The sequence below is a fragment of the Tinamus guttatus genome, unplaced genomic scaffold (genome assembly GCF_059628265.1).
Source record: "Tinamus guttatus ecotype Peru unplaced genomic scaffold, ASM5962826v1 Tinamus_guttatus_pri_ptg001841l, whole genome shotgun sequence".
In the NCBI taxonomy this organism is placed as follows: Eukaryota; Metazoa; Chordata; class Aves; order Tinamiformes; family Tinamidae; genus Tinamus; species Tinamus guttatus.
Window position 1 is genome coordinate 1 of NW_028290375.1, and position 24,682 is coordinate 24,682.

At 65.7% G+C, this 24,682-nt stretch overlaps 1 protein-coding gene and 1 long non-coding RNA gene across 2 annotated transcripts; one reads left to right on the forward strand and one right to left on the reverse strand.

The window, feature by feature from the left end:
* Nucleotides 1-134: 134 nt before the first annotated feature.
* LOC148590017 (TBC1 domain family member 17-like) lies at nt 135-19,712 on the forward strand (the record flags this gene model as incomplete). Its single annotated transcript, XM_088539561.1, has 11 exons — nt 135-216; nt 1,641-1,769; nt 3,341-3,536; nt 6,909-6,990; nt 10,201-10,326; nt 10,831-10,959; nt 11,466-11,569; nt 13,482-13,576; nt 15,451-15,549; nt 17,409-17,509; nt 19,625-19,712. Coding segments are annotated over 11 exons (1,231 nt in total), but the record flags the coding sequence as incomplete, so codon positions are not given.
* LOC148590018 (uncharacterized) lies at nt 8,901-10,104 on the reverse strand. Its single transcript, XR_015914385.1, has 3 exons — nt 10,051-10,104; nt 9,774-9,831; nt 8,901-8,917 (listed from the first exon to the last, which is right to left on the reverse strand). It is a non-coding gene; the product is annotated as an uncharacterized LOC148590018 (long non-coding RNA).
* Nucleotides 19,713-24,682: the final 4,970 nt, after the last annotated feature.

Consider the following 24,682-nt stretch of genomic DNA (forward strand, 5'->3'; position numbering starts at 1 on the left):
ATCCTGCTTTATCCTGCTCCATCCCGGTCCATATTGCTCCATCCCGGTCCATATTGCTCCATCCTGGTCTATCCTGCTTTATCCTGCTCCATCCCGGTCCATATTGCTCCATCCCGGTCCATATTGCTCCATCCTGGTTCATCCTGCCGTATCCTGGTCCATCCTGGTCCATCCTGCTCCATCCCGGTCCATATTTCTCTTTTCTGGTCTGTTCTGGTCCATCCCAGTCCATCCCAGTCCACCTGGTCCATATTTCTCTATCCCGGTCCATATTGCTCTATCCTGGTCCACCGTGGTCCATGTTCCTCTGATCTGGTCTGTTCTGGTCCATCCCAGTCCACTTGGTCCATATTTCTGCATCCCGGTCCATATTTCTCCATCCCAGTCCATATTGCTCCATGCTGCTCTATTCCAGTCCATATTCCTCCATCCCGGTCCATATTCCTCTGTTCTGGTCCATGGCAGTCCTTCCTGGTCCAAATTTCTCTACCCCAGTCCATATTGGTTCATCCCGGTCCATATTGCTCCATGCTGGTCTGTTCCGGTCCATATTGCTCCATCCCGGTCCGTATTCCTCTGTTCTGGTCCATTCCGGTCCATCCCAGTCTACCTGGTCCCAGTCCATATTGCTTCATCCTGGTCCATATTGCTCTATATTCTCCTATCCCGGTCCATATTGCTCCATATTCTTCCATCCCGGTCCATATTTTTCCATATTCCCCCATCCCAATCCGTATTTTTCTATATTCCCCCATCCTGGTCCATCCCGGTCCATATTTTTCCATATTCCCTCATCTCGGTCCATCTCGGTCCATATTCCCGCATCCCGGCCCATATTTTTCCGTATTCCCCTATCCCGGTCCATCCCGGTCCATATTTTTCTGTATTCCTCCATCCGCGTTCATATTTCTCCATATTCCCCCATTCCGGTCCGTCGCGGTCCATATTTTTCCATATTCCCCCATCTCAGTCCATTTTGGTCCATATTCGCGCATCCGTGTTCATATTTTTCCGTATTCCCCCATCCTGGTCCATCCCGGTCCGTATTTTTCCATATTCCCCCATCTCGGTCCATCTCGGTCCATATTCCCCCATCCCGGTCCGTATTTTTCCGTATTCCTCCATCCCGGTCCATCCGGGTCCATCCCAGTCCGTATTTTTCCATATTCCCCCATCCCGGCCCATATTTTTCCATATTCCCCCATCCCGGTCCATCCCGGTCCATATTCCCCCATCCCGGTCCATATTTTTCCATATTCCCCCATCCTGGTCCATATTTTTCCGTATTCATCCCGGTCCATCCCGCTCCGCAGGCCGGGGAGGTGACGCTGCAGTGGGAGCCGCTGGAGCCGCCCGGGGACACGGTGAGAGCCGGGACCCCAACTGCCCCATGGGACCCACAACTGCCCCACGGGACCCAAAACTGCCCCATGGGACCCACAACTGCCCCCCCTGGGACCCATAACTGCCCCATGGGACCCATAACTGCCCCATGGGACCCACAACTGCCCCACGGGACCCACAACTGCCCCATGGGACCCATAACTGCCCCACGGGACCCACATCTGCCCCCCAGGACCCCCATCTGCCCCCCCAGTCCGTAACCCCCCCGTCCCCGTCCCCCCGCAGGGGGGTGGCAGCGGGAGGTGACACCGGGGACGAGGACGGTGACGATGACGACGGGGCCGAGGCCGTCGCGGAGCTGCTGGACCCCGGCTACGAACCCGACTGGGCCGTGGTCAGCGCCCCCCGGCTGCAGCCGCCCCCCGGTACCGGGACAGGGGGGACACGGGGGGACAGGGGGGACACGGGGGGACACGGGGGGACATGAGAGGACATTGGGGGACATGGAGGGACATGGGGGGACATGGGGGGACATGGGGGGACATGAAGAGACATGGAGGGACATGGAGGGACATGGAGGGACATGGGGGGACATGGGAGGGCATGGGGGGGCATGGGGACATGGGGACACGGGGGGACATGGGGACGTGGGGACATGGGGGGGACATGGGAGGGCATGGGGGGATATGGGGACATGGGGACACGGGGCGACATGGGGACATGGGGGGATATGGGGACATGGGAACATGGGGGGCATAGGGGGACATGGGGACATGGGAACATGGGGACACGGGGGAATACGGGGACACGGGGACATGGGGATGCGGGACATGGGGACATGGGGGGACATGGGGGGATATGGGGACATGGGGGGGACAGGGGGGGGATGTGGGGGGACATGGGGACATGGGGGGACATGGGGGGACATGGGGGGACGTGGGGACATGGGGGGGACATGGGGGGGCATGGGGGGATAGGGGGACATGAAGGGACATGGGGGGACATGGGAGGGCATGGGGGGACATGGGGACATGGGGACATGGGGGGACATGGGGGGACGTGGGGACATGGGGGGACATGGGGGGGCATGGGGGGATAGGGGGACATGAAGGGACATGGGGGGACATGGGAGGGCATGGGGGGACATGGGGACATGGGGACATGGGGGGACATGGTGGGGCATGGGGACATGGGGGGGGCATGGGGGAATATGGGGACATGGGGGGGGACATGGGGGGACATGGGGACGTGGGGACATGGAGGGATATGGGGGACATGGGGACATGGGGACATGGGGGGACATGGGGGACATGGGGACATGGAGGGACATGGGGACATGGGGGGACATGGGGGGATATGGGGACATGGGGACATGGGGGGACATGAGGACGTGGGGACATGGGGACATGGGGGGACACGGGGACATGGGGACATGGGGGGGGATACAGGGATATAGGGACATGGGGGGACATGGGGGGACACGATGGAGGAACAGGGGGATATAGAGGGACATGGGGGGACATGGGGGGACATGGGACATTGGGGGACAAGAAGGGACATGGGGGGACACGGAGGGACATGGGGGGACATTGGGGGACATAGGGGGACATGGGGGGACATGGAGGATATGGGGGGACTTGGGGGGACACGGGGGAACATGGAGGGACATGGGGGGACATGGGACATTGGGGGACATGGAGGGACATGGGGGGACACGGGGGGACATGGAGGGACATGAAGGGACATGGCGGGACATCGGGGGGACATGGAGGGACATGAAGGGACATGGGGGGATATGGGGGACATGGAGGGACATGGGGACATGGGGGGACATAGGGGGACATGGAGGGACATGAAGGGACATTGGGGGATATGGGGGACATGGAGGGACATGGGGACACGGGGGGACATGGGGGGACATTGGGGGACATTGTGCGACCCGGGGGGCCCCGGTGCCTCCCGGGGCAGGTGGCAGCTCCGTGTCCCCCCCCCCCAGGTCCCCGCGCCCCCCCCGGGCCCTTCCGGGTGGCCCTGTCCTCGGTGGGGGCCGTGCGCCGGGGCCGCCCCCCCCGCGGCCCCCCCTTCCTGCTGCTGCTGCCCGGGGGGGGGCCCTGCCCCCCCGCCCTGCACTTCCCGCGGGGGGGGGCGCGGGGGCTGCTGCGACGGCTGCGGGAGACACTGAGGATGGAGCCGTAGGGGACAATGGGGACAATGAGGGGACAATGGGGACAATGGGGACAATGGGGATAATGGGGACAATGGGGACATGGGGGACAATGGGGACATGGGGGACAATGGGGACAATGGGGACACGGGGGGGGACATGGGGACAATGGGGATATTGGGGATAATGGGGACATTGGAGACATTGGGGACATGGGGGGCGCGGGGGCTGCTGCGGCGGCTGAGGGAGACACTGAGGATGGAGCCGTAGGGGACATTGGGGACAATGAGGGGACAATGGGGACATTGGGGATAATGGGGACATTGGGGACATTGGGGACAATGGGGACAATGGGGACACGGGGGGGGACATGGGGACAATGGGGACATTGGGGACAATGGGGACAATGGGGACGATGGGGACATTGGGGACAATGGGGATAATGGGGACAATGGGGACATGGGGGACATTGGGGACAATGGGGACATTGGGGACATTGGGGACACGGGGGGGCGCGGGGGCTGCTGCGACGGCTGCGGGAGACACTGAGGATGGAGCCGTAGGGGACAATGGGGACAATGAGGGGACAATGGGGACATTGGGGATAATGGGGACATTGGGGACATTGGGGACAATGGGGACAATGGGGACACGGGGGGGACATGGGGACAATGGGGACATTGGGGACAATGGGGACAATGGGGACGATGGGGACATTGGGGACAATGGGGATAATGGGGACAATGGGGACATGGGGGACATTGGGGACAATGGGGACATTGGGGACATTGGGGACACGGGGGGGCGCGGGGGCTGCTGCGACGGCTGCGGGAGACACTGAGGATGGAGCCGTAGGGGACAATGGGGACAATGGGGACATTGGGGACAATGGGGACATTGGGGACATTGGGGACATTGGGGACATGGGGGGCATTGGGGACAATGGGGATAATGGGGACATTGGGGACATGGGGGGGCGCGGGGGCTGCTGCAACGGCTGAGAGAGACACTGAGGATGGAGCCGTAGGGGACAATGGGGACAATGAGGGGACAATGGGGACATGGGGGACACGGGGGGGACATGGGGACAATGGGGACATGGGGGACATTGGGGACAATGGGGACATTGGGGACACGGGGGGCGCGGGGGCTGCTGCGACGGCTGAGAGAGACACTGAGGATGGAGCCGTATGGGACAATGGGGACAATGAGGGGACATTGGGGACAATGGGGACATTGGGGACAATGGGGGCAATGGGGACATGGGGGCCATTGGGGACAATGGGGACATGGGGACATTGCGGACAATGGGGACATTGGGGACATTGGGGACATGGGGGACATTGGGGACAATGGGGACATTGGGGGGACATTGGGGACACTGGGGATAATGGGGACAATGGGGGATATGGGGACAATGGGGACATGGGGGGGCGCGGGGGCTGCTGCGACGGCTGAGGGAGACACTGAGGATGGAGCCGTATGGGACATTGGGGACAATGAGGGGACATTGGGGACAATAGGGGCATGGGGACAATGGGGGATATGGGGACATTGGGGACAATGGGGACATGGGGATAATGGGGGGACATTGGGGACAATGGGGACATGGGGGGCGCGGGGGCTGCTGCGGCGGCTGAGAGAGACACTGAGGATGGAGCCGTATGGGACAATGGGGACAATGAGGGGACATTGGGGACAATGGGGACAGGGGGGGACATTGGGGACAATGGGGACGATGGGGACAATGGGGACATTGGGGACAATGGGGACATGGGGGGCGCGGGGGCTGCTGCGACGGCTGAGGGAGACACTGAGGATGGAGCCGTATGGGACATTGGGGACAATGGGGACAATGGGGACACGGGGGGGACATGGGGACATTGGGGACATGGGGGACATTGGGGACATTGGGGACATGGGGGGCACGGGGGCTGCTGCGGCGGCTGAGGGAGACACTGAGGATGGAGCCGTAGGGGACAATGGGGACAATGGGGACATTGGGGGGACATTGGGGACAATGGGGACATTGGGGACATTGGGGACATTGGGGGGACATTGGGGACATTGGGGACATTGGGGACACGGGGGGGCGCGGGGGCTGCTGCAGAGGCTGCGGGAGACGCTGTGGATGGAGCCGTATGGGGACAATGGGGGGACATTGGGGACATTGGGGACAATGGGGACATGGGGGGGTATGGGGGACATTGGGGACATTGGGGACAATGGGGACATTGGGGGCAATGGGGGGACATGGGGACATTGGGGACATGGGGGGACATGGAGACAATGGGGACAGTGGGGATAATGGGGACAATGGGGACAATGGGGGATATGGGGACAATGGGGACATGGGGGGCGCGGGGGCTGCTGCGACGGCTGAGGGAGACACTGAGGATGGAGCCGTAGGGGACAATGGGGACAATGAGGGGACATTGGGGACAATGGGGACAATGGGGACATTGGGGATAATGGGGGATATGGGGACATTGGGGACAATGGGGACATTGGGGACATGGGGGACATTGGGGACAATGGGGACATTGGGGACATTGGGGACATTGGGGATAATGGGGATAATGGGGACAATGGGGGATATGGGGACAATGGGGGACAATGGGGACATTGGGGATAATGGGGACAATGGGGGATATGGGGACATTGGGGACATGGGGGGCGCGGGGGCTGCTGCGGCGGCTGAGGGAGACACTGAGGATGGAGCCGTAGGGGACAATGGGGACAATGGGGACAATGGGGACAATGGGGATAATGGGGACAATGGGGGATATGGGGACATTGGGGACAATGGGGGACAATGGGGACATTGGGGACATTGGGGACATGGGGACAAGGGAGACATTTGGGACATAGAGGACATTGGCGACATTGGAGGTGACATGGGGACACGGGGGATATGGGGATATGGAAGGACATGGGGACATTGGGGACATTGGGGGGACATGGGGATGTGGGGGAGGCGGGGGACATGGGCACGGGGGGACATGGGAGACATGGGGGACATGGTGGGGACATGGGGATATGGGGGGACAGGGAGGATATGGGGGACATGGGGACACAGGGGGACGGGGGGATTTGGGGGGACATGGGGACATTGGGGATACTGGGGGCATTGCAGGGGACACCAGGACATGGGGACATTGGGGGGACATGGGGGACGTGGGGGATGGGGACATGGGGGATATGGGGGGGACATGGGGGATATGGGGGGACAGGGGGGACATTTGGGACATGGGGGGGACATGGGGATATGGGGGGACAGGGGGGACATTGGGGACACGGGGGGGGCATGGGGGACATGGAGCAGCCTGGGGGGGACATGGGGGGACATTGGGGACACGGGGGGGACATGGGGGGTGACACGGCCACCTCCCCCCCCCAGGTCCCCCCGGGACCCCCGGCTGCTCCTGGTGCTGCCCCCCGGAGCCCCCCCCCCGGGCGAGCCCGGCCCCGGCCTCGTCACCGTGAGTGACATTGGGGACATCGGGGACACCTGGGGACATCGGGGACATGGGGACATCGGGGACACCTGGGACACCCGGGACCCTGGGGACATCGGGGACACCTGGGGACATTGGGGACACCTGGGGACATCGGGGACACCGGGGGACAGCTGGGACCCTGGGGGACACCTGGGGACATCAGGGACCCTGGGGACATCGGGGATACCCAGGATCCTGGGGACATTGGGGATACCTGGGGACACCCAGGATCTGGGGGACACCTGGGGACATCGGGGACCCTGGGGACATCGGGGACACTTGGGGACATTGGGGACACCTGGGGACAGCCGGGACTCTGGGGGACACCTGGGGACATCGGGGACACCTGGGGACACCCGGGACCCTGGGGACATCGGGGACACTTGGGGACATCAGGACATCAGCGACTGTGGGGACATCGGGGACACCTGGGGACATCGGAGACCCCAGGGACACCTGGGGACATCGGGGACACCTGGGGACATTGGGGACACCTGGGGACATCGGGGACACCAGGGGACAGCCGGGACCCTGGGGGACACCTGGGAACATCGGGGACCCTGGGGACATCGGGGATACCCAGGATCCTGGGGACATTGGGGATACCTGGGGACAGCCGGGACTCTGGGGACATCGGGGACACCTGGGGACACCCGGGATCTGGGGGACACCTGGGGACATCGGGGACCCTGGGGACATCGGGGACACTTGGGGACATTGGGGACACCTGGGGACACCCGGGATCTGGGGGACACCTGGGGACATCGGGGACCCTGGGGACATCAGGGACACTTGGGGACATTGGGGACACCCGGGATCTGGGGGACACCTGGGGACATCGGGGACACCTGGGGACACCCGGGACCCTGGGGACATCGGGGACACTTGGGGACATCAGGACATCAGCGACTGTGGGGACATCGGGGACACCTGGGGACATCGGAGACCCCAGGGACACCTGGGGACATCGGGGACACCTGGGACACCCGGGATCTGGGGGACACCTGGGGACATCGGGGACCCTGGGGACACCCAGGACCCTGGGGACATCGGGGACCCTGGGCACACCCGGGATCTGGGGGACATCGGGGACACCCGGGACCCTGGGGACATTGGGGATACCCGGGACCCTGGGGACAGCCGGGACCCTGGGGACATCGGGGACCTTGGGGACACCCAGGATCTGGGGGACACCTGGGGACATCGGGGACATCGGGGAACCTGGGGACATCGGGGACCCTGGGGACATCGGGGACACCTGGGGACACCCGGGATCTGGGGGACACCTGGGGACATCGGGGACCCTGGGGACATCGGGGATACCCGGGACCCTGGGGACAGGCGGGACCCTGGGGACATCGGGGACACTTGGGGACATTGGGGACACCTGGGGATACCCGGGATCCTGGGGACATCGGGGACACCTGGGGACATCGGGGACCCTGGGGACATCGGGGACACCCGGGATCCTGGGGACATTGGGGATACCCGGGACCCTGGGGACAGCCGGGACCCTGGGGACATCAGGGACATCAGGGATGCCTGGGGACATTAAGGCCACCCTGGACTCTGGGGACACCTGGTACCCTGGGGACATCGGGGACCCTGGGGACAGTGGGAACACCAGGGACACCTTGGGACATTGGGGACACCCAGGACCCTGGGGACACTAGGGACCCTGGGGACATTGGGGACACCCCGGACCCTGGGAACATTGGGGACCCTGGGGACATCGGGGACACCCAGGCCCCCGGGGTGGGGGGAGCCCGGACACCAGGGCCCCGCGAGGACGTCGGGGACCCTGGGGACATCTGGGGACATCAGGGACACCAGGGAAGGGGGGAGCCTGGACACCAGGGCCCCATGTGGACATCAGGGACCCGGGGGACCCCGCGGGGACATTGGGGACCTCGTGGGGACATTGGGGACTCCGTGGGGACATTAGGGGTCTCCGTGTGGACATTGGGGACCCTGTGGGGACATTGGGGACCCTGGTGACCCCGCGGGGATATCGGGGACCCCGTGGGGACATTGGGGACCCTGGTGACCCCGTGGGGACATCGGGGACCCCGTGGGGACATTGGGGACTCCGTGGGGACATTAGGGGGCTCTGTGTGGACATCGAGGACCCTGGGGACCCCGCGGGGACATCGGGGACCCCGTGTGGACATTGGGGACCCTGTGGGGACATTGGGGACCCTGGTGACCCCGTGGGGACATCGGGGACCCCGTGGGGACATTGGGGGGCTCCGTGGGGACATTGGGGGGCTCCGTGTGGACACTGGGGACCCTGGGGACCCCGTGGGGACATTGGGGACCCCGTGGGGACATTGGGGACCCTGGTGAGCCCATGGCGACATCGGGGACCCCGTGGGGACATTGGGGGACCCCATGGGGACATCGAGGACCTTGGGGACATCTGGGGACATTGGGGACGCCACGGGAGGGGGAGCCCGGACACCAGGGCCCCGTGGGGACATTGGGGACCCTGTGGGGACATTGGGGACCCTAGTGACCCCGCGGGGACATCGGGGACCTCGTGGGGACCTTGGGGACCCTGTGGGGACATCAAGGACCTTGGGGACATCTGGGGACATTGGGGACCCCACGGGAGGAGGAGCCCGGACACCGGGGCCCCGTGGGGACATAGGGGACCCTGGGGACCCGGTGGGGACATTGGGGACCCCGTGGGGACATTGGGGGGCTCCGTGGGGACATCGGGGACCCTGAGGACCCCGTGGGGACATTGGGGACTCCATGGGGACATTGGGGACCCTGCGGGGACATTGGGGACCCTGGGGACCCCGTGGGGACATTGGGGGGCTCTGTGGGGACATTGCGGACCCCGTGGGGACATGGGGGACCCCGTGGGGACATTGGGGACCCTGGTGACCCCGTGGGGACATCGGGGACCCCGTGGGGACACCGGGGCCCCGTGGGGACATTGGGGACCCTGGGGACCCGGTGGGGACATTGGGGACCCCGTGGGGACATTGGGGGGCTCCGTGGCAACATCGGGGACCCTGAGGACCCCGTGGGGACATTGGGGACCCTGCGGGGACATTGGGGACCCTGGGGACCCCGTGGGGACATTGGGGGGCTCCGTGGGGACATTGGGGGACCCCGTGGGGACATTGGGGATCCTGGTGACCCCGTGGGGACATTGGGGACATTCCCGGACCCCCCCCCCAGCGGCTGCTCCAGGCCCCCTACGCCGCCACCCTGGGGGGGCTCTCGCGGGTGGGGCAGCTCCTGGGGGGGCCGCGAGGCCCCGCCCCCAGCGAGGAGGCGGAGCCACCGTTCGAGGTCATCAGCTGCGTGAGTGGGCGGGGCCAAAGGGGGCGGGGCAAATGGGGAGGGGGCGGGGCCAAGCACGAGGCGGGGGGGCGGGGGGGCCAGGCTGGAGGGGGTGGGATCGGCTGGCAGAGGGGCAGGGCCAGGACGTTGAGAAGGGGCGGGGCCAGCGGGATGGGGCGGGGCTGGGGGCGGGGCCACGTCCCAGTAGGTGGAGCCAAAGAGGGGAGGGGGCCGGGGTAGTGAGAAGGGGTGGGGCCAGCAGGATGGGGTGGGGCTGGGGGCAGGGCCAAGCCCCAGTAGGCGGGGCCAAAGAGGGGAGGGGGGCAGTGAGAAGGGGGCGGGGCCGAAGCTGGTGGGAGGGGCAGGGCCAGGAAGGGTGGGCGTGGCCTAGGGGGGCGGGGTGTAGATGGGAGCAGCAAGACCTGCAGGGAGGCGGGGTCAAGGGGGCGGGAGGGGCAAGGGGAGAGTGGGAGGGGCGGGGCAATTGCCAAGGGGGCGGGGCCAGACGGGCTCCTCCCTCTCCAGGTGCGCCTGGGCCCCCGGCCCCGCCCCCCCCGGGGGCCGCCGGTGACGGAGGCCGAGTGGGGGCGGAGCCTGGACGCGGATGGGCGGGTCCGGGACCCCCTGGGGCTGCGATGGCGGCTGTTCCGCGGGGTGAGGGCGGGGCCCGCGGAGGGCGGGGCTTGTGAAGGGGCGGGGCTTGAGGGGGCGGGGTCTGCAGGTGGGGCGGGGGCGGGGCTTAAACGGGAAATATGCTGATGGCGGGGGTGGGGCCTGCAGGGGTGGGGTCTAGTGAGCGGGGCGTGGCCTTTTGAGGGGGCGGGGCTATAAAAGGGAGGGGAGGGGTCACTCAGCAGAGACCCCCGGGGGGTGGGTGGGACCGAAGGTGGGGGCGGGGCTTTCAAATGGGGGCGTGGTCTCATAATGGGTGGGGCTTTGTCCGGGGGGGCTACAGGTGGGCGGAGCCTCTTGTGTGTGGGCGGGGTTAGGGGATCCCTATAAGGGGGCGGGGCTTCCTTAGAGAAATCAGGTTCTTTTAAAGAGGCCACGTCCTTTTAAAGGGCCACGTGCATTTAAAGGGGCCACGTGCATTTAAAGGGGTTCTGGGGGCGGGTCTTTGGGCCGGGGGGCGTGTCCTGAGGTGGCCCCGCCCCCGGCAGGGCCTGAGCGAGGCCGCCCGGCCCCGGGGCTGGTGGCGGCTCCTGGGGCTGCGGCCCTGGGGGGGCAGTGACGGCGACGAGGCCACCCGGGAGCGACAGCGGCGGTGAGGGGACATGGGGGACATGGGGGGACATGGGGACATGGGGGACATGGGGGACATGGGGGACAAGGGGGGACATGGGGGACATGGGGACATGGGGGGACATGGGGACATGGGGGGACATGGAGGGACATGGGGACATGGGGGACATGGGGACATGGGGGGACATGGGGGGACGTGGGAGACATGGAGGGACATGGGGGGACATGGGGACATGGGGGGATATGGGGACATGGGGGACATGGAGGGACATGGGGACATGGGGGACGTGGGGGGACATGGGGACATGGAGGGACATGGGGACATGGGGGGACGTGGGAGACATGGGGGGAAATGGGGGGACATGGGGGGACATGGGGACATAGGGGGATATGGGGACATGGGGGACATGGAGGACATGGGGGACATGGAGGACATGGGGGGACATGGGGACATGGGGGGACGTGGGGGACATGGGGGACATGGGGGGACATGGGGTCATGGAGGGACATGGAGGGACATGGGGGACATGGAGGGACATGGGGACATGGGGGGATATGGGGATATGGGGGACATGGAGGGACATGGGGGGACATGGAGGGACATGGGGGACATTGGCGACATGGGGACATGAGGGGATATGGAGGGACATGGGGACATGGGGGACGTGGGGGGACATGGGGACATGGAGGGACATGGGGACATGGGGGGATACGGGGACATGGGGGACATGGAGGGACATGGGGACATGGGGGACATGGGGACATGGGGGGACATGGGGGACGTGGGGGGACATGGGGACATGGAGGGACATGGGGGACATGGGGATATGCGGATATGGGGGACATGGAGGGACATGGGGACATGGAGGGACATGGGGACATGGAGGGACATGGGGGACATGGGGAGACATGGGGACATTGGCGACATGGGGACATGAGGGGATATGGAGGGACATGGGGGATTTGGAGGGACATGGGGACGTGATGGGACATGTGGGGACAGGGGGACATGGGGGGGCATGGGGGAAAAGCTGCAGACATTGGGGACATTGGGGGACATGGGGTGCGGGGCGGGGGATGGGGGAGTTTGGGGACTTTAGTGGCACTTGGGGGTCCCGGGAAGATCGGGGGGGCTTGATGGTCCCGGGTGGGGACATTTGGGGACATTTGGGGAGGAATTTGGGTCCGGGGAGGTTGGGGGTGACACGGGGACACGGTGACGTGGTGACACGGTGACGTGACGCGGTGACATGGTGACATGGTGACACGGTGACGTGGTGACACGGTGATGCAGTGACACAGTGACATGGTGACGCGGTGACATGGGGACATGGTGACGCGGTGACACAATGACGAGGTGACACGGTGACATGGGGACACGGTGACGAGGTGACGCGGTGACCTGGTGACAGGGTGATGCGGTGACCTGGTGACACGGTGACGTGGGGACATGGGGACGCAGTGATGCGGTGACGCGGTGACACGGTGACGCGGTGACACGGTGGCGTGGGGACACGGTGACGTGGGGACATGGTGACACGATGATACGGTGACATGGGGACATGGGGACATGGCGAAACGGTGACGCGGTGACCTGGTGACATGGCGATATGGTGACACGGTGACACGATGACAAGGTGACATGGTGACATGGTGACACGGTGACGTGGGGACACAATGACATGGTGACGCGGGAACACAGTGACACGGTGACGCGGTGACGCGGTGACACGGTGACACAGTGACACGGTGACACAGTGACATGGTGACGCGGTGACACGGTGACATGGTGTCACGGTGACACGGTGACACGGTGACGCGGTGACGCGGTGACATGGTGACACGGTGACACGGTGCCGCGGTGACACGGTGACAAGGTGACACGGTGACCCGGTGACATGGTGACACGGTGACACGGTGACACGGTGCCGCAGGGCCGACTACGGGCGCATGAAGCTGCAGTGGCTCTCGCTGAGCCCGGGGCAGCAGCGGCGGAACCGGCCCCTGCGGCGCTACCGGAGCCGCCTGGGTGAGAGCGACGTCACCGCGACGTCACCGCGACGTCACCGCGGCCCCTCCAGGGTGACGTCACCGCGTTCCCCCCCCGGGGTGACGTCACTGTGCCCTCCCCCCCCCCCAGTGACATCCCTTCCCTTCCCTTTGTCGTGGTGTCACTGTGTCCCCCCCGTGATGACGTCACTGCCCCCCCCTTCCCGTGGTGACATCACTGCCCTCCCCCTGCGGCCACAGGGTGATGTCACTGTGCCCCCCCACCTGTGGTGACATCACTGCCCTCCCCCCCCCCGCAGTGACGCGGTGACGTCACTGTGTCCCCCCCCACCATGGTGACATCATTGTCCTTCCTTCTGCGGTGATGTCACTGTGCCCCCCCCCGCGGTGACATCACTGCCCTCCCCCTGTGCTCACAAGGTGACGTCTGTGTTCCCCCCCCCCCCATGACATCACTGCTTTTTTCTCTGCGGTGACGTCACTCTGTCCCCCCCGTGATGAGGTCACTGTGTTCTTCCCCCGTGGTGACATCACTGCCCTCCCCCCGCAGTGACGTGACATCACTGTGTGCCCCCCCCGTGGTGACGTCATTGTCTTTCCCTCTCCGGTGATGACACTGTGTCTCCCCTTGATGACGTCACTGTGTCCCCCCCATCCCTGCGGTGACATCACTGCCCCCCCCCAGAGCGGGACGTGTCACAGGGCGTCCCTATGGTGTCCCCCCCCATGGTGACATCACTGTCCCCCCCCCTCCAGAGAGGGACATGTCACAAGGGGTCCCCGTGTCCCCCTGCCCTCCACAGTGACGTCACTGCCCCCCCCCCGAGTGGGAGGTGTCACAAGGGGTCCCCGTGCCCCCCCCCGCCGTGACGTCACTGCTCCCCCCCACCCCCAAGAGGGACGTGTGTCACGGGGGGTCCCTGTGGTGTCCCCCCTCCCGCAGTGACGTCTCTGTGTCCCTCCCCCACCCCGTGGTGACGTCACCTTGTGCCCCCCCCCCCGCGGTGACGTCACTGTGCCCCCCCCCGCGGTGACGTCACTGTGCCCTCCCCGCCGCGGTGACGTCACTGTGTCACCCCCATGATGACGTCACTGTGTCCCCCCCCGCGGTGACGTCACTGCCCCCCCCCCCAGAGCGGGACATGTCGCGGGGGGCTGCGGTGCTCCCCCCCCCCCACAGTGATGTCACTGTGTCCCCCCTGACGGTGACGTCACTGCCCCCCCCCGCGGTGACGTCACTGCCCCCTCCAACCCCCCCAAGACCGGGACATGTCTCGGGGGCCACGGTGCTGCCCCCCCCCCCCGGTGACGTCACGGTGTCCCCGCTGCCTCGCGGTGACGTCACCTTGTGCCCCCCCCCGCGGTGACGTCACTGCCCCCCCCCAGAGCGGGACATGTCCCGGGGGGTCGCGGCACTGCCCCCCCCCCCGGTGACGTCACTGTGTCCCCGCTGCCTCGCGGTGACGTCACCTTGTGCCCCCCCCCGCGGTGACGTCACTGCCCCCCCCCCAGAGCGGGACATGTCCCGGGGGGTCGCGGCACTGCCCCCCCCCCCGGTGACGTCACTGTGTCCCCGCTGCCTCGCGGTGACGTCACCTTGTGCCCCCCCCCGCGGTGACGTCACTCCCCCCCCCCCAGAGCGGGACATGTCCCGGGGGGCCGCGGCGCTGCCCCCCCCCGGTGACGTCACTGTGTCCCCGCTGCCTCGCGGTGACGTCACCTTGTGTCCCCCCCCGCGGTGACGTCACTCCCCCCCCCCCCAGAGCGGGACATGTCCCGGGGGGCCGCGGCACTGCCCCCCCCCCCGGTGACGTCACTGTGTCCCCGCTGCCTCGCGGTGACGTCACCTTGTGCCCCCCCCCCCCGCGGTGACGTCACTCCCCCCCCCCCCAGAGCGGGACATGTCCCGGGGGGCCGCGGCGCTGCCCCCCCCCGCGCGGGCCCTGCTGCGGGACGTCCTGACCACCTACTGCATGTACAACTTCGACCTGGGTGAGGGGGGGTCCCGGGGGGGTCCCGGGGGGAATCTGGGGGTGTGGGGGGAATTGGGGGGTCCTTGGGGGTCTGGGGGGGGAGTTGGGGGGTCCCTTGAGGGGGTCCTGGGGTTCTGAGGGGGAATTGGGGAGTCCTTGAGGGGGTCCCTGGGTCTCTGGGGGGGAATTGGGGGGTCCCTTGAGGGGTATCTGGGGGCTTGGGGGCAGATTTGGGGGGTCCCTGGGGCTGGGGAGGGGATTTTGGGGGGTCCCTTGAGGGGGTCCTGGGGTTCTGAGGGGGAATTGGGGAGCCCTTGAGGGGGTCCCTGGGGGTCTGGGGGGGAATTGGGGGGGTCCCTTGAGGGGTATCTGGGGGCTTGGGGGCAGATTTGGGGGTCCTTGAGTGGGGTCTGGGGTCTGGGGGGGAATTGGGAGGCCCATAGGGGACTGGGGAGGGGGATTGGAGGGGTCCCTTGAGGGGTATCTGGGGACTCAGGGGGGGATTTGGGGGTGTGGGGGGCATTTGGGGCATCCCTGGGGGGGTCCCTGGGGGCCTGGGGGAGAATTGGGGGGTCCCTGGGGGATATCTGGGGGCTTGGGGGGGATTGGGGGGTCTTTGAGGGGGTTCTGGGGGTCTGGGGAGGAATTGGGGGGTCCCTGGGGGGCCCATAGGAGACTGGGGAGGGGATTTGGGGGGCTCTGGGGGGTATCTGGGGGCCTGGGGGGGGAATTGGAGGGTCCCTGGGGGCTTGGGGGGATTTGGGGGGTCCCTGAGGGGGTATCTGGGGGCTTGGGGGGAATTGGGGGGTTCCTGGGGGGTATCTGGGGGCTTGGGGAGGGAGATTGGGGGGTCTTTGAGGGGGTTCTGGGGGTCTGGGGAGGAATTGGGGGGTCCCTGGGGGCTGGGGAGGGGGATTTGGGGGGTCCTGGGGGCCCATAGGGGACAGGGGTGGGGATTTGGGGGGTCCCTGGGGGGTCTCAAGAGGGTTGGGGGCGGATTTGGGGGGTCCTTGAGTGGGGCCTGGGGGGGGAACTGGGGAGTCCTGGGGGGGTCCCGGGGCGTAGGGGGTCCATAGGAGCCTGGGGAAGGGGATTTGGGGGGTCCCTGGGGGGTATCTGGGGGGCTGGGGCAGAATTGGGGCATCCCTGGGGGGTATCTGGGGGCTTGGGGGGGATTTGGGGGGTCCCTGGGGGGGAATTGGGTGGTTCCTTGGGGGTATCTGGGGGCTTGGGGGGGGATTGGGGGGTTTTTGAGGGGGTCCTGGGGGTCTGGGGGGGAATTGGGGGGTCCCTGGGGCTGGAGAGGGGGATTTGGGGGGTCCTGGGCGGGCCATAGGGGACTGGGGGGGGATTTGGGGGCACCCTGGGGTGTATGTGGGGGCCTGGGGGGGGATTGGGGGGTCCGTGGGGGGTCCCTGGGGGTTTGGATGGGGAATTGGGGGGGCCCTGGGGGGTCTTAAGGGGGTTGGGGGGGCCCATAGGGGACTGGGGAGGGGATTTGGGGGGGTCCCTTGGGGGTATCTGGGGGCCTGGGGGGGTCCTTGGGGGACCTGGAGGCCTGGGGGGGAATTGGGGATCCTGGGGGGTCCCGGGGGCGTTGGGGGGCCCATAGGGGCCTGGGGAGGGGGATTTGGGGGGTCCCTGGGGGGTATCTGGGGGATTGGGGGGGATTTGGAGGTCTGGGGAAGATTTGGGGGGTCCCATGGGGGGTATCTCGGGGCCTGGGGGGGAATTGGGGGGCCCCTGGGGGGGTATCTGGGATGTGGGGGGGGTTTGGGGGTCCCTGGGGGGTCCCTAGGGGGCAGGGACGGGGATTGGGGGGTCTGGGGGCTCCTTAGGAGGGGGGGGGTCCACGCTGACCCCCCCCGCCCCCCCCAGGCTACGTGCGGGGGATGTGGGAGCTCCTGGAGCCGCTGGCGGCCGCGGCCTCCGCGGAGGCCGATTCCTTCTGGGCCTTCTGCAGCGTCATGGAGCGGGCGGTGAGGGGGACCCCAAAACTGGGAGACCCCCAAATTGGGGACAGGGACACCCAGAGTGAGGGGGACATGGGGACACCCCCGAATTGGGGACAGGGAGTCCCAAAATGGGGGCCTCCGCGGAGGCCGATTCCTTCTGGGCCTTCTGCAGCGTCATGGAGCGGGCGGTGAGGGGGACCCCAAAACCAGGACACCCCCAAATTGGGGACAGGGACACCCCGAGTGAGGGGGGACACGGAGACACCCCCAAATGGGGACAGGGAGCCCCAAAATGGGGGCCTCCGCGGAGGCCGATTCCTTCTGGGCCTTCTGCAGCGTCATGGAGCGGGCGGGTGAGGGGGACCCCAAAACTGGGACGGGGACAGGGGACACCCTGAGTGGGGACAGGACAGCCCAAGTGAGGGGGACACGGGGACACCCCCGAATTGGGGACAGGGAGCCCCAAAATGAGGGGCCTCCGCGGAGGCCGATTCCTTCTGGGTCTTCTGCAGCGTCATGGAGCGGGCGGTGAGGGGGACCCCAAAACCGGGACGGGGACACGGGGACACCCCGAGTGAGGGGGGACACGGAGACACCCCCAAATTGGGGACAGGGAGCCCCCAAATGGGGGCCTCCACGGAGGCCGATTCCTTCTGGGCCTTCTGCAGCGTCATGGAGCGGGCGGTGAGGGGGACCCCAAAACCGGGACGGGGACACGGGGACACCCCAAGTGAGGGGGGACACGGAGACACCCCCAAATGGGGACGGGGAGCCCCAAAATGGGGGGGCTTCTGCGGAGGCCGATTCCTTCTGGGCCTTCTGCAGCGTCATGGAGCGGGCGGTGAGGGGGACCCCAAAACCGGGACACCCCCAAATTGGGGACAGGGACACCCCGAGTGAGGGGGGACACGGAGACACCCGGAATTGGGGACAGGGAGCCCCAAAATGGGGGCCTCCGCGGAGGCCGATTCCTTCTGGGCCTTCTGCAGCGTCATGGAGCGGGCGGTGAGGGGGACCCCAAAACTGGGACACCCCGAGGGGGGACAGGGACACCCCGAGTGAGGGGGGACACGGAGACACCCCCAAATGGGGACAGGGAGCCCCAAAATGGGGGCCTCTACGGAGGCCGATTCCTTCTGGGCCTTCTGCAGCGTCATGGAGCGGGCGGTGAGGGGGACCCCAAAACCAGGACGGGGACAGGGGACACCCCAAGGGGGCACAAGACACCCAGAGTGAGGGGGACATGGGGACACCCCCGAATTGGGGACAGGGAGCCCCAAAATGGGGGCCTCCGTGGAGGCCGATTCCTTCTGGGCCTTCTGCAGCGTCATGGAGCGGGCGGTGAGGGGGACCCCAAAACTGGGACACCCCCAAATTGGGGACAGGGACACCCCGAGTGAGGGGGGACACGGAGACACCCCAAATGGGGACGGGGAGCCCCAAAATGGGGGCCTCCACAGAGGCCGATTCCTTCTGGGCCTTCTGCAGCGTCATGGAGCGGGCGGTGAGGGGGACCCCAAAACTGGGACACCCCCAAATTGGGGACAGGGACACCCCGAATGAGGGGGGACACGGGGAGACCCCAAATGGGGACACAGAGCCCCAAAATGGGGACAGGGAGACCCCGAATGGGGACGGGGAGACCCCAAGTGGGGACACAGATGTTGAATGAGGGGGGACATGGAGACACCCCGAATGGGGGGACACTGAGAGAGACCCTGAATTGGGGGACACAGAGACCCCCAAATTGGGGTGGGGGAGGACAGAGAGAGACCCCAAATGGGGGGACACAGAGACCCCAAACTGGGGGGACACAGAGAGAGACCCCAAATTGGGGAGGGGGGACAAGAAAAGAGGCCCCGAAGGGGGAGATCCAACGAGGGGGGGCGAATTCCTGCAATTTGGGGTCCCCAAAACTGGGAGGAGACCCCAAAAAAGGCTCAAATGGGGGGGGGCAGCACCCCCAAATGGGGGCATTTTTTGGGGGGGGGATTGAGCGTTTGGGGGCGGTTTGGGGGGGCCGGGGAGGCTCTGGGGGGTGCAGAGGGGATGGGGGGGGTTTGGGCGGGGTCATGGGGGTGTTTTGGGGGGGTCATGGGGTGTTTTGGGGGGGTCTCACCCCCCTCCCCCCCCCCCCAGGGTGCCGCCTTCGGGGGGCGCCGGGAGCTGCTGGAGCCGCTGGGGCAGCTGCTGCGGGTGCTGGAGCCCCCCCTGAGCGACCGCCTGGGTGAGGAGCCCCCGAAACACCCCAAAAACACCCCGAAACACCCCCCAAATACCCCAAAACACCCTGAAACACCCCGAAATGCCCCAAAACGCCCCAAAACACCCCAAAATGCCCAAAATACTCCCAGAACACCCCAAAATGCCCCCAAATACCCTAAAATGCCCCCAAATACCCCCAAACACCCCACAATGCCCCAAAACACCCCCAAAAAGGCCCCAAAACACCCCCAAAGTGCCCCCAAAATACTCCCAGAACACCCCAAAATGCCCCCAAATACCCCAAAACACCCCCAAAATGCCCCAATGCACCCCCAAAACACCCCAAAATGCCCCAAAACATTCTCCAAACACCCCAAAACACCCCCAAATGCCCCAAAATACCCCAAAACACCACCAAAACACCCCAAAATGTGCCAAAACACCCCCAAACACCCCGAAACACCCCAAAATGCCCCAAAGCACCCCCCAAAAAAATAAAACACCCCCAAATGCCCCCAAATACCCCCAAAACACCCCCAAACACCCCAAAATGCCCCCAAATACTCCAAAGCACCCCCAAACACCCCAAAATGCTCCCAAAACACCCCAATGCACCCCCAAAACACCCCCAAAATGCCCCAAAACATTCTCCAAACACCACAAAGCGCCTCAAAAACACCCCTAAATGTCCCCAAAACACCCCAAAACTCTCATGAGGTCCCCCAGCCCCCCAAACACCTCAAGATGCTCCCCAAAACTCCTGTGCACCCCGAAATGAACCCAAATATCCCCAAAACACCCCAAAACCCTCATGAGGCACCCCAAAATGCCTCCCCAAACCCCCCTGTGTCCCAAAATGTCCCCAAATAGCCCCAAAACTCTCATGGGGACCCCCCCAGCACCCCCAAAATGTCCCCCCCCCCAAACACCCGTGTGCCCCCAAATACCCCTGGGGACCTCCTTGGTACCCCTAAAAGAGCCCCCCAAACACCTCGAAATGCCCCCAAATACCCACAAAACACCCCAAACCCCCCCTGGCACCCCCAAAATGTCCCCCCTGCACCCCAAAATGCCCCAAAATGCCCCAAAACTCCCATGGGGACCCGCCTGGCACCCCCAGAACAGCCCCCCAAACACCCTCAAAATACGCCCTAATACCACCAAAACACCCCAAAACTCTCATGAGGAACCCCCCGGCACCCCAAAATGTCCCCCAAAATGCCCCCTGTGCCCCAAAATGCCCCCAAATACCCCCAAAACTCTCACGAGGACCCGCCCCAGCACCCCAAAATGTCCCCCAAAATGCCCCCTGTGCCCCAAAATGCCCCCAAATACCCCCAAAACTCTCATGGGGACCCCCCTGGCACCCCCAAAATCTCCCCCTAAACCCCCCCTGTGTCCCCAAATGCCCCCAAACACCCCATTGGGACCTCCTTGGTACCCCTAAAATAGCCCGCCAAACACCTAGAAATGCCCCCAAATACCCACAAAATACCCCAAAACCCCTGTGACACCCCCACAATGTCCCCCTAATCCCCCCTGCACCCCAAAATGCCCCCAAACACCCATGGGGACCTCCTTGGTACCCCTAAAAGACCCCCCAAACACCTCGAAATGCCCAAAAATACCCCAAAACCCCCCTGACACCCCCGAAATCCCCCTGCACCCCAAAATGTCCCCAAACGTCCCCAAACGCCCCCGTTTTTGCAGCCCCCCCCCGGGTCGTGGCGGCTCTGCCGGCGCCTCCTGCAGCTCCGGTACTGCCCCCCCCTGGAGCCGGGGGGGGCCCGGAGGGTCTGGGAACGGTACCGGAATGTGGGGGGACATCGGGGACATGGGGGGGACAGAGGGACATGGGGGTTATGGGGACATGGGGGACATCGGGGACACGGGGACAACAGGGACACAGCGGGACACGGGGACAGTGTGGGGACATGGGGGGGGTGTGGGGACATGGCGGGGTATGGGGACATGGGGAATATGGGGACAACAGGGACACGGGAGGACACAGGGACAAGCGCCGGGGGTTATGGGGACATGGGGGGACACAGGGACATGGGGGGGTATGGGGACATGGAGGAACATGGGGGCATTAGGGTCTTGGAGGATATTGGGGGACACGGGGACAACAGGGACACGGCGGGACACGGGGACAGCACGGGGACATGGGGACATCGGGGACATGGGAGATATGGGGACATGGGGGGATATGGGGACATGGGGACATGGGGGGACACGGGGACATGGGGGATATGGGGACATGGCGGGGACATGGGTGATATCGGGGCATTAGGGTCATGGGAAGATTTTGTGGGACATGTGGGACATGGGGGATATGGGGACAACAGGGACACGAGGAGGACACGGGGACAGCCGGTGGGGACATGGGGGGACACAGGGACATGGGGGACAGGAGGGACATGGGGGGACATGGGGGATGTGGCAGGATGGGTGGGGACACAGGACAGACATTGGGGTGAGGGGACATAGAGGGACATGGAAATTGGGGAAGAGGGGGACATGGGGGGGGTCCAAGGAAGGGGGGGGGACATGGGGACAAGGAGCCTGTGGGTGACACTGGGGAAGTTGGGGACACTGGGGAGGGGTTGGGGACACTAGGAGGGGGTTTGGGGACACGGGGCGGGGTTGGGAACACGGAGGGGGGTTGGGGACACTGGGGGGGGTTTGGGACACGGGGGGGTTTGGGGACACGGGGGGTTTGGGGACACTGGGTGGGTTTGGGGACATGGCGGGGTTGGGGACACGGGGGGGGGTTGGGGACATGGGGGGGGGTTGGGGGACACTGGGGGGGGTGGGGACACGGGAGGGGTTGGGGACACAGGAGGGGTTTGGGGACACTGGGGGCGTTGGGAACATGGGGGGTTTGGGGACACTGGGTGGCTTTGGGGACACTGGGTGGGTTTGGGGACACGGGGGGGTTGGGGACACCGGGGGGGTTGGGGACACTGAGGGGGGTTGGGGACACGGTGGGGTTTGGGGACACGGGGGGTTTGGGGACACTGGGAGGGGTTTGGGGACACTGGGTGGGTTTGGGGACATGGGGGGGTTGGGGACATGGGGGGGTTTGGGGACACTGGGGGGTTGGGGACACGGGAGGGGTTGGGGACACAGGAGGGGGTTTGGGGACACGGGGGGTTTGGGGACACTGCGGGGGGGTGGGGACACGGGACACGGGAGGGTTGGGGACATGGGGGGGGTTGGGGACACTGGGGGGGTTTGGGGACATGGTGGGGGTTGGGGACACGGGGGGGGTTGGGGACATGGGGGGGGGTTGGGGACACTGGGGGGGTTTGGGGACACTGGGGGGGTTGGGGACACTGGGGGGGGTTTGGGGACACGGGGGGGTTTGGGGACACGGGGGGGTTTGGGGACACTGGGTGGGTTTGGGGACACGGGGACACGGGGGGGTTTGGGGACATGGGAGGTTGGGGACACGGGGGGGGTTGGGAACATGGGGGGGGGTTGGGGACACGGGGGGTTTGGGGACACTGGGGGGGGGGTGGGGACATGGGGGGGTTGGGAACATGGGGGGGTTTGGGGGACACTGGGTGGGTTTGGGGACACCGGGGGGGGGGGTTGGGGGACACGGGGGGGGGGTGGGGACACCGGGGGGGGGGGTTTGGGGACATGGGGGGTGTTTTGGGGACACCGGGGGGGGGGGGTTGGGGACACTGGGGGGGTCCCACACCGTGTCCCCCCCCCCAGGTGCTGTGGACGGGGCTGCCCTGTCCCAACTTCCACTTCCTGCGTGGCCTGTGCGATGCTGGAGCTGCTGCCACCCGGTGACGGGGACACCCCCGGGGACCCCCCCGGGACAAGGACAACGACGGGGACACGGACGAGGACACGGACGAGGACGAGGTGGCAGCGCCGGGGCCGGGGGGGGGAACAAGGGGACATCCGTGATGGGGACATGGGACACGGGAATGGGGCTGGGGACACAGAGGTGGCTTTGGGGACAGCCGGGTGATGCTGGGGACACAGTCACGGGGTTGGGGACAGGGTTGGGGACATAGAGATGACAATGGGGATGGCACTGGGGACATGGGAAGGGGTTGGGGACACAGGGTCAGCGTTGGGGACGGGGTTGGGGACATAGAGATGACAATGGGATGGCACTGGGGACATGGGAAGGGGTTGGGGACACAAGATCAGGGTTGGGGACATGGGACAGGGTTGGGGACATGGAGATGACAATGGGATGGCACTGGGGACATGGGAAGGGGTTGGGGACACAGGGTCAGGGTTGGGGACAGCGTTGGGGATATAGAGATGACAACGGGGATGGCACTGGGGACATGGGAAGGGGTTGGGGACACAGGAAGACGTTGGGGACATAGAGATGACAATGGGGATGGCACTGGGGACATGGGGAGGGGTTGGGGACACAGTGTCAGGGTTGGGGACAGTGTTGGGGACGTAGAGATAACAAGGGGGGTGGCACTGGGGACATGGGAAGGGGTTGGGGACACGAAATCAGGGTTGGGGACATGGGACAGGGTTGGGGACATGGAAATGACAACAGGGGTGGCCTTGGGGACATGGGACAGGGTTGAGGACACAGGGTCAGGGTTGGGGACAGAGAGATGACAATGGGGATGGCACTGGGGACATGGGAAGGGGTTGGGGACCCAGGATCAGGGTTGGGGACATGGGAAGACATTGGGGACATAGAGATGACAATGGGATGGCACTGGGGACATGGGAAGGGGTTGGGGACACAGGATCAGGGTTGGGGACATGGGACGGGGTTGGGGACATAGAGATGACAATGGGGATGGCACTGGGGACATGGGAAGGGGTTGGGGACACAGGCTCAGAGTTGGGGACATGGGACAGGGTTGGGGACATAGAGATGACAATGGGATGGCACTGGGGACATGGGAAGGGGTTGGGGACATAGAGATGACAAGGGGGCTGGCCCTGGGGACGCGGGTGACACTGCTGTCCCCAGGGTCCCCCGCGCGCGGT